At 40.6% G+C, this 10896-nt stretch overlaps 1 protein-coding gene across 1 annotated transcript; it reads right to left on the reverse strand.

The window, feature by feature from the left end:
• Positions 1–1460: 1460 nt before the first annotated feature.
• LOC111239212 (elongation of very long chain fatty acids protein 4-like) lies at positions 1461–9707 on the reverse strand. Its single transcript, XM_022769044.1, has 7 exons — positions 9442–9707; positions 7546–7637; positions 6664–6851; positions 5766–5846; positions 4599–4770; positions 4267–4394; positions 1461–2809 (listed from the first exon to the last, which is right to left on the reverse strand). Exons 2-7 carry the CDS (start codon positions 7610–7612, stop codon positions 2528–2530), a joined length of 918 nt encoding a protein of 305 aa, XP_022624765.1. The 5' UTR covers positions 7613–7637; positions 9442–9707; the 3' UTR covers positions 1461–2527.
• Positions 9708–10896: the final 1189 nt, after the last annotated feature.

A 10896-nucleotide genomic window follows, 5' to 3' on the forward strand; every position in this document is an offset into this window, starting at 1 on the left:
GACTGTTTCCACTCTGTTGGACTAGAATGAGCTCCTTAGTCATATAATTGCTAATGAGATGAGTGAGTGACAGGTCGGGTTTGTGAGGATTTAACCCCTGCAAACTGACCCCTCACCCTCCAACAGGCTGGTCCTCTCAAAAGACTGGGTGGGTCTGTCGACTGTCAGTCAGCTAATAAAACTCTGGCCCTTTAAGTTTGTGCCACATTATAAAACACAAGGGCTGAATGATGTGTTTAGGAATCAGCAATTTGTTTTACGCTACAATATTGAGTATTGCATAGGGATATATTCACTTACAATCCTATATCAAAGTGCACTTGCTAGTTAAATAAACAAATACAGTATATGCCCAAAGTCTAGGTCTGTGTGTGCATATAGGTTTGTGTGCACATGTACCTGCAGCAGCAGGGATGCAGGTTATAGTGACCTGTGCCAAACGTCTTTGATAGAAAAGCCTCAGCCTTTTGCAATCCTCTTAGTCCCTGGCTTAGATCCCTCTGTGTCCCTGAGGAGGACGAATACACCTCATCTCACTCATCTCATCCAGTCAGTCATTCACATCTCCTCCCTCCATCTCCATTGTGATGCCATGGATGGAAAGAGACAGGTGGTGGTGCACCAGGATAAGTCAGAGGCGTGTTAAGTGGTGCATGTACAGTAGGACGGAGCAAGGAATATGTGTGTTAAGTAACTGAGGAGGAAACCATTCAAAAACACAAAAATACATAAATCAGAAAATACATACTAAACGCAGTTGCTGGGCATGAAAAAGATTCTGCAGTCTGAAACATGATGTAGCAAGAATAACAGAATAAATGCGATAGTGGATGAATAATTTAATAGATGCCATTAGTGAATCCAGCACGTGGTCAAAGAGCAGTGGGTTATGGTGTTTGTCACAGGAGAATGAACATGACAAGTATGTGGAAAAAGAAGATGTGGATAAGAGGGAGGGTTGTTTCTTAAAAATAAAAAGTACATATATTGTATAGTAATGTAAATCAGCACTATACAAAAGCCAAATGTTAACTAATCCATACAGTTTGAGAGCAGTAGCGACCTGATGGCAGATTAGTGGAGGCTTCTCTTCCAGTGACCTGCTTTCCTGGGTAACTCATGGAGTGACGTGGAAATAAGCTCTTTTGGAGCTAAAGCCAATTTACCCCCAAAGATTAGGGCAGATCTGTCTGGACAGGGCAAAGACACAGCCTTACCTCTCCCTCTCTCTCTCACACACACCTATAATAGCTCTTTACATCATGAGGAAAATGGGAATAATTTAGTTTGAGATTAGGTTCATAATGGGTGACATTTTGAGTACAACACTTGCTTTATCAGTAAAGTAGCTGATTTAGTAATTTGCAAATTCAGTTTGTGCTCACATGCTCACACCAAAAACTAACACAAAGACACACAAACAGTTTATGGGGTGCTGGTCTTTATTTCATTTTATGTGCAGCCAGAAGCTGATTCACTTTCATTTTAATGAGACAATGAAATTACCATTTGTTTTTCATTTTTAAAAAAAAGGATCAGGATGAGTTTCCCTTCAGTCCTAAGTGGCAGTGAGATAATACTGAGCTGAACTTCAAGCTCTTATTCTTGCACCTCCGCTACATCGCACAGCAAAAAAAAAAAAAAAAAAAAAAAAATCATGAGGACCCACAAAAAAATATGTATTATAACAAAGACACCCACAAATTTGCATAAATTCTAAAAGAAACTACAACCCCTTCCCCTTAAATGTTTTAAATTCACAATGAACACAAAGAAAATAGCAAGTCATTACGTAAATGCAGCACAGTTATATCAGTTTGAGACAGGAATGAAATGTAAAGTCCATGACGTGTTGGATTGGTAGAAGTAATTGAATCCAGCAGATGGCAGATGTGAGAAATTTATAATGTGATTTTTTTATTTTTTTTTTTATTTGCTAACCTCACGTAATTCTAACTATTCGTAAACAAAAATTTCCCCTGAAACCAGGAAAAAAATCCTTTGGTATAAACCTCTGCATGTTCCTTTGTTGGTAATAGTTAAAACCTTTAACGATCTTTTAGAGCACTATAAAATAAATCAGCATATTAAAGACTATTTAAGCTTTCAGTTAAAACAATACTGGTATCCAGAGTACAAAAGTTGGAGGTGAATTTTGGTTGATAAGATAGTGGATGCTGAGCAGGTTGTAGGTCCTTTAATATATTGGTCCTATTATGGTCCAAAACACAGTTGGACAGAAGAGCACAGAGCCTACGTGGTCAGCACTTTCAAAAAAAATAAATTGTTATGGAGAAAACCAACACCCCTCTCTTCTTTTCAAAACCAGAACCCATTACAGACACACCCACAAATACACAGTGCTACCCATTCTCCCTCTCAAGTTGGTCACAAATCCCATCCGTCTACATAATTTGCAGGGATGGTCGTCTGGTTTGAACTCTCTGTTCCTTCCCTACCCTACCTCCTTCTCTGGCCCTTAAAACAACCTTTTCTGTTTATCACCAAGCAAGCCCCACTTCCTTCTTTACTCCCTTTTTGCTCTTCCTTTCCTTTGCCTTTTTCCGTTATCCTCCACTTCCTCCACTTTGCTATGACCGTTAGTCACCACGGAAGTGCCGTTTGCGACGGGTTTGCCTCCTTTCTGCGAGGAGGAAGGTTTGCCTCTGTAAGCGTGGTAGTAGAAGTTAGCGAAGAGGATGATGAAGGTGACGGCGTAGCCAATCAGAGCCCACTGCATCCAGCAGGGGAACGGACATCCAGTGTAGAGGGAGTGGCCGGCGTGGCCGATGGTCACGTGAAACTGGATCTGTTGAACACACAAAATGTAGACACATAATCATTTCACAATGAAAAACAGCCTGAAACACAGTAAATATGCAATGGACTTGCAGAACATACCTAATGAAACAACAAAGCATTGGTGTGACCATGTGTTAATTACAGCAGCTCCCTTCTCAGAGATGGGTGACAAATTAAAGGAAAAGCCTGTCCAGTCATGCTCTGTGGCCCAGTTCATTCTGATTCTGTATCCAGATGGCAAGAGGAAAAGATCTAAGTGACTTTGGAAGAGGGATCATTGTTGGGGTATGGATGGCAGGTGCTTCAGTCACAAAGATGCTAAACTGGCTCGTGTTTCCATAGGAACAGTGACTTCACTGATATGTGTATTTGGATCTATGGGACGTCAGTAAACAGTGTCAGACATTGTGGGATATTTGATGCACTGTGATGCATTAGTTTGCATGTAAGGAAAAAGAGAAGAGAAACTCTTCCTTAGGTGAAAGAGAAGGTCAATACAGGACGTGATCAGACTGTCAGCAAGAACAGTCTGTCGACAGCTAAATAGAGAGAGATATTAGAGGAGGGGTGCAGTGCATAAGCTCCTCATTAGAAAGATGAATGCACATCTGAGATTTCGTCCTTCACCGTGCTCTCAACAAGTGGGCGAGTGCATGTGAGGGGTACACCAAGAGAACGGTACAGGCCTGAATGCTTGACCCTTACAGTGAGGGGATCCGGTGGCTCTGTTATGCATTTTGCTGCCACGGTCTGGATCTACTTGTTCCCTTTGAGGGAGGAGTCACTGCAAACCAATACATATTTGTTCTGAGTGATTGCCTTTATACTACGATGAAACATTTCTGTTCTGATGGGAGTGGTGTTTTCCAGGATGGTAATGACCCCATGCACGAGGCACTGAATGGTTCAATGAGTACGAAAATGAAGTGAATCATATGCTATAGCTGTCGCGGTGACCAGATCTCCCATCTCCTGTGGGTTTTCAGTTGTGCTGATGTTAGAATGGTCTCCATCATCACCATCAAATCACCAAATCCCTCCAGCAGAGTTCAGACACTTGTAGAATCAATGCCAAGGAGCGGTGAAGCGGCACAAGGTGGCCCAACACTACTAAGACATGCTATGTTGGTTTTTCCTTTAATTTGTCACCCGTCTGTATGTTGTTTTTGTAAAAACATTCCTTATGATGTATGTACATAAAATAATATTTTATATAGGAATAATCATTTAAAAATGGACAGAAAGACAGTGGCAAACTAAGAACTGTCACATATCTCAACTGCTTCTCTATAAAACTTTTTTTTTCTCAAAGCCTTTAATACTATGATATTGATATAACTCATTTATCTTCTTCTAGTGCTTCCAATTGTTTCAAAGGCTTAATTGCAATATTATATATATCCCACCAAATTTTTAACATCTGCACATGTACAATGCAAAAAAAAAAAAAGGCATAATACCAACCATCTGAATAATGGTGAGGTATTTCTTCCACCAGAGGTACTTTTGCATCTGAGGTCCCAATGCTGCCAGGCCATAGTAACCGTACATGACGACGTGGATGGAAGAGTTGATGGTTGCACCAAAAAACGCTGTGGAAAAGTGTGACAATTGTATCAGATGCGATGGTGGTCACGATGTTTATGAATGGTTAGCATGCGACTGAAAACTAGTTCTTCATAAGCCAGAAGTGGGAAGATTTAAGAACAAAGACGAAAGCAATCTGATTAATTTATCAGCAGGATATTAAAAAAAAAAAAAAAAAAAAAAAAAAAAGGAAAATCCTGTTTACTCACCTTGTCCGCCGGGAACCCACTTGATGCCAATCCACCAGAGGATGAACATGGTGCAGTGATGGTAGACGTGGAGGAAGCTGACCTGGTTGAACTTCTTCCTCAGGATGAAAAAGACTGTATCCAAGAATTCCACTCCTTTGGAGATGTAGTACCACCAAAGAGCAGATGCTATCTAAAGACATCAAACGGGGCAGAGTGAATAATTGCTGTGCGCTGTGGTGGATCTTAAACACTAACACGACAGCATCTTTAATAGATGACAGCTTGTCTCTGGATACAATTTGCAGACATTTCCACGTCCTGTAAAGTGAAGTACTGCTAATAATTACTCCACTGCAGAGAGCTATTTCCAGGATTACAACTGTGAACAAGGTCTAACAGGAAAGAATAAAATACTAAAACAGAAAGAAGGGAAAAAGTAGAGTCAGGCAACAACCAATGAAGGAAATCTGCTGCCTGTCATATTTCAATTGTACAGTAACACAAACAACAGAGATAACTTATGTAAGATAGGATAGGCCAACAATTTATTGATCTCAGAGAGGAAATTTTCAGTTCCGAGTTTAATTCTAAAATGATGTGTGGAGATCTGGAGAGCAAACATGTAGATCTTTCCACTTTAAGATATACCATCACAAACCATCTCTCTATGTTGTCCTGTTTGACTCTGCCATATTCCTCCGCGTCTGCTACACATGTGCACATAGTAGACAAGGTTGATCTCTAAGCCATGGCACGGTGACATCTGTTCTCGCTTAGTGATGCCATCATGGAAGAGCAAGGCCTGAGATGGGGGGTGGAGTTTTAGGGTGGCGAGACCAATTACTCCCGCCTCTCTGAGTGCAGGGCCACACCCTCTTTGTCCTGGAATCACTAGAGATATAAACTTTTACCTCTAAATCCTCCCTCTGCTTCTTGCCTCATACACTCATATACACTGATAGACGAAGTCATCTTCTGAACTTCAACAGTGAGATTACAGCATCATTCCACTTGATAGACCTTGAAAACCCTGTTGCTTCATATGTGATTAGTGAAGGTTAAAACGTTTTTGTTGAATTAATGCTATTTTTGTTTGTGCACTGGCATGGGATGTGTACAGCTTTGTCTTGTGATGTGTGTGTGTGTGTGTGTGTGTGTGTGTGTGTGTGTGTGGGGTGGGCTTACCCTGACTTCATTGACATCATTGGAGTAGTTGACAGGCTGACAGAGGTAGCTGTACCCGGCTGCTCTAGTGGCTATTAGGAGCTGATGAGAAACCACAATGTCAGAAGAAGGGTAAGAGGAAAAAAAAAACTGACTTGAAAAAGCCATTAACTACTGCAGTGAACACAAATAAATCCTGGTTGCCTCCATAATTTTTTTTTCAAACAAGCAGAGTGAAAACACAGACATGACACCATGACTAAACAAGTTACTTCGTGTAAAATATTCAAGTCCTTTTTTTTTTTTTTTTTTTTTTTTTTAGGAATTGCAAACTAAGGCCCACTATTTTCGAGTTTCGAGGATCACAGATCATTGCTCGAATCTATCTTCTGCTCAGCAGCAACTGCTACAGCTGCTTCCAGAACAATGGGTTCAACCACTTAAAATGCTATTAGAGTGACCAAATGAGGAAGCTTTTCTCTCTTTATGTTAAGTAGTAGGTGAGTGACTCTGGACAGGTTCACTGGTGGCGCACGGTGCCTCCACCAATATAATTTTCTGTATAGAATCCTCAATGAACATTGTGAAGCTCACTGCAAATATGCACCATGCTAAATGTGAATGATTAATGACACGAAACAAAAGAAATGGCCACAAAAAGTTTTTTGGGAAGGATTAAATTTTAACACCTTGTGACTTGTGGGGCAGATGCTGTTATTTCAGTACATTGTGGCAGAGAAGCTGTAGTCTACAGGGTCAGACACTGAACTCACTCTGCAGAGTTTGTCTTGTGCTTATTAAGTAGTTGCCCTTTAGAATCACAAGAGTCATGTCATGCCAGCCAGTCATACATGTTGCATTTATGGGCAGGTGTATTTAATCATCTACATGTTAACACATAGTCCACAGTGGCGCTGACCTCTTTGGCGATGTAGAAGTTGAGGACCACCATGCTGAAGTTGTAGACTATGAGGGTCCTCCTCAGTGTGTAGGGCTGGCGGTCCTGCATGTATCTAGGCCCCGCCCACAGGAAGAGCAGGTACAGGCAGCTGATGGCCAGTGTGGGGAGGGGGGATGCCATCATCGGCCAGCTCTCCACCCTCTTGTCTGGAGGAAAAACAGGTTAATGTCAGTGGTGGGAAAATGTGAGTAGTAAAGTTGAAGTAACAGATCGACAACTGTAAAAGTTATCACAAATCTAGCGCGCGCAGTCAGCTCGCTTTCTACAATTAACCTGACACACACTTCCGCAACCTTTATCTTTATCTCCGTCACTTCGGTGTGACACAAGTGTATCAGGTGAGCCATATGCTAGATATGTTGCATTGTGGTATTCAAACAATCACTTAAACAATAAATTTAATCCAGAGCTTTTGCCCTTTCTGTTGACATTATCCATATAAGTAACAATGACAAATTACTTTTCAGCCTTATTGCAAAGACACAGGGAGAGTGCAAAAGACATCACCACATGAGTAACTGAGCAGTTTTTTTTTTTTAACTAAGTGCCCAGTTTGACCATATTATCTAAACCGTGTATTTGGAGGTGAAAACAAACTGAATTCAAAAATTACTGCACATACTACCAGGGGCTGCTTCCTGGTTCAACGTTGACCTGTCAGACTTTGCATTGCATTTATAACATCTCTACAAGTAAGCTGGTGACTAAAACCTTATCATAGTCCACAATATGGATAAATGACAATGAAAACAGTGGTAGATTAGTTTGTAACCGTCATGCATGCTGAAGCGGCACACTGCTCTTGTGAATTTTAGAAACGAGTGATTGTAAAGATCTTACCTGCTATAGTAAGGCTCCATTTGTAAAATTCTACAGTGTCATTCACAAAATGTGTTACAACCTCCATGGCTCTGCCTTTGGTCTTGATTATACTGCAGCAGGGAAAGAGAGAGAGAGAGAGTGAGGGAGGCAAAAGAGTCAAAGTCAGTCAGGACCACCCAAATTAAATTACAGGCCATACGTGTCCTATCACGTTAACAAAGAGCATGAGGAGCTACATTCTTGACTCATTTTGTGTTCTCAGTGTGCATTAGTCTGTCCACGTACTCTTGTAAACTACTGAAAAACATTGCTACCATGACAAGCTTACAATTGTTGGTGTGCACATATTTATCATGCCTGTGTTGTCTGGACTGCACACCAGGATAACATCTTTCAACACCCACCCTGTTAAATTGACTTCTTCTTTCCAGATAATACGTTGAAAACAGAAAGTAAGAGCCATTTAGTCTGGGATAGGTATGACACTGTGTCATACTCAGCTCATAATAAATGCATGGATAAAGCTTTTCAATTACGCTCTTTTCAGCACTGCTGTAAACATCCTAAAAGAGCACATTAGGCCTCTCATCACTGGCCCTCATTTGGAACAGTATGGTAACATTAACCTCCACAAGATGATAATGCACTTTCCAATGATTCTTATGATTGCTGGTCAGTCACAACACTTTACATAATTGTAGGAAGCAGAATGGAGGATATTGGGAAATTCCTTTTTCTCTGTTTCTGACAGTTGTTTTTTCTCTCACAGATAGACAGATGGATAGATAGATAGATAGATAGATAGATAGATAGATAGATAGATAGATAGATAGATAGATAATTCCTTTATTAACCTGTTAACATCCTTTAACTCACTTTCAACAGGACAAATATAGAAAAAACCTGACTGAAAGTTAGTAGTAATGGTACATTTTACATCAAGAGAGAGAGAGAGAGAGAGAGACAGAGAGACAGAGAGAGAGAGAGAGAGAGAGAGAGGGAGAGAGAGAGAGGTGTGCAGCTCATTGATTCTATTTAAGCATCATTGCATAACAAAAACTTCTTATCCACCTGAGAGCAGGTGTCTCCATATTAATCTATAATTAATCCGATGCGTCAGATCAGCTGCCCTTTAAATATTTAATTGCATAAGGATACAGTAACTACTGTCCAGTCCAGTGCTGAGTGCTCCCTGAGAGGAGAGTATCTCAGAGCAATATTGCACATGGGTGTGGACATTTTTTTTGCAGGACTTCATATAATAACAGAGCCACAGTTCAGTTGCGGAGGGAGATCAGCTAGAGAGGGTTAACTGGGTTTGTGCGCACACAAAAAGACAGGGGCGCATGTGTCAGCAGGTTTCGCTCGGACCGCTCAAGAGGCTTAAATTCAATTGATCAACGAGCTTAGATGTAGGCCTGTAAGTACAAATGCCCAACGACCCACAAGCCTGTTTGATGGTTATCTGCCTTCATGTGCTATGGCACGCTACAAAAGCCTTGTTCATGACAAAAATATGAGAATAAAACCTGCACACTGCAAGATTAACATTGTTTTTTTGTAATTTTGCAATAATAATAAAACAATGAAAGATACCTCACAGATAGCACAGTTTGTTTTAAAAAAGGCCCAACCCTTCAATGGCCAATAAAATCATTTACACTTGTTTTATCTTAGGGATTTTAGGTTAATTCAAATATGCGTTTATGCCCAGACTAACAGGTGGGTGGCTGAACTGGTCTGAGAGCGGATGAAGACGAGAATAAGATTAGCTACCAAACTCTAACAAATATATATAAATATATATATATATACATATATATATATATATATATATATATATATATACAAAAAAAAGTGTTTCCCTATCAAATATAACACACACGAATGTTGGAAAAAGACGCAGCTACTCACGTCCACGATATTTAAGAGCGTGTAATGACATCCGGTGCAATTTGATGCCGTGCTCCTCTCAGCGCTCCTCTTCTGCCTCTTCTTCTTCTTTTTCTTTTTCTTCTGCCGTCACCGTTAATCACTTTCTACGCCGCTCCGGCTGTAGTTCGACATTAAACAGTAATTTGGCAAGAAACTAGACAAGGCAAATGGAAATCTATGACTAAGGTAGGCCAATTATGCATCCGGTCCGTGCATGCTCAGCCTCATCTTCTCCCAACCTCCTGAACACAGAGAAGCCAGTTGGTAATGCGCATGCGGGACTTCACTCTCGTGCCTCGCGCGCGCACGCGGCGGACCTTGGCAGCTCAGCTAGTGGCCCTACTTTCTTCTATCCATTCTCGGTATTTAATGCTTTTAGCAATGTATGTCTAAAAAACTAATTAGCCAACAAAGTAACTTGTTAACTAAACAACGAAATAACGTTATTGATCTAAATAAACTGATACACTGTGGATACGTATTGTTGTCCTATCATAAAAAAACTGTCTACATCCATATACTTTTCTCAGCAGGTAGCTGGTTGTAGCATCTTGTCGTGCCTGCCTGGTTTATCCCACCAGATGGTGCTGTCAAGCTATCATTGGATCCCAATGTCACCTGTTGTCTGCAAACACCATCTCTCCTGCTCTGGCACAGCCTCAGGTTTCTCTGACTTATTCTGCAACAGTAAGTAAACTGCAAAGTTCCTTTTGTGTCAGTCATCAGGCAAAGGCATAAATGTACAAACACTGGACATTACAAGTGAATAGGTATAGTGCCTGGGGTTGCTCATGTGGCATCCAGTGTCTTTTCTTGGGCACCAAGGTTACAGCAAGGCGTGGACTGTCCCATCTCTGAGCCACTGGTTCATTTATAAAGGCTCCATTGCTCTGTCCTTTCCCAGTGTCATTTATGGATTTGCCCTGTTACTTTGCTTTTCCATGAGCTCCAGTGAAAGATCCAGCTGGACGGTAACCTGTGTGTGTGTGTGTGTGTGTGTGTGTGTGTGTGCATGTGTGCATGGTCACCATAAGGCTATGTGCTCATAACTCAGAATCAAATCACATAAGTATAATGTTTCAAAATAAATAACAAAAACACTGGTATATTTCAGAGAATACAGGGTGTGGGCACAGTAACAATAACCTGCACAATTCTGTAATATAACATCATATTTTTACTGGTATAAAACTTGCTGCTTTCTCACTGTTCTCTGTCTATTCCTTTCCTCTTGGCTGCAGTGTGGTAAAACACTTAAATATCTTGCGAATGAAAGATTGCATATACACATTTATGGTAAATTTACAGTTTATATATAAACAGAATAAAGACCTGCAAAGAAATCTACACTTAATTTAGCATGGATTATTATGTATAAATTGAATGGTCATTTCTATTTGCACACTACAAAAATGCACAAGAAATGTTGTTTCT

This window comes from Seriola dumerili, unplaced genomic scaffold, assembly GCF_002260705.1.
Source record: "Seriola dumerili isolate Sdu_G_001 unplaced genomic scaffold, Sdu_1.0 BDQW01000025.1, whole genome shotgun sequence".
Lineage (NCBI taxonomy): Eukaryota > Metazoa > Chordata > Actinopteri > Carangiformes > Carangidae > Seriola > Seriola dumerili.

Bases quoted from the DNA above. Each gene is read 5' to 3' on its own strand.
- LOC111239212 (XM_022769044.1), bottom strand. From the start codon at position 7,612: ATGGAGGTTGTAACACATTTTGTGAATGACACTGTAGAATTTTACAAA. The intron at 4,771-5,765 runs GTAAGCCCACCC...TGATGTCTTTAG, and splicing joins ATGATGTCAATGAAGTCAGG to ATAGCATCTGCTCTTTGGTG. The intron at 2,810-4,266 runs GTTGGTATTATG...TGTGTTCAACAG, and splicing joins ACCTCACCATTATTCAGATG to ATCCAGTTTCACGTGACCAT.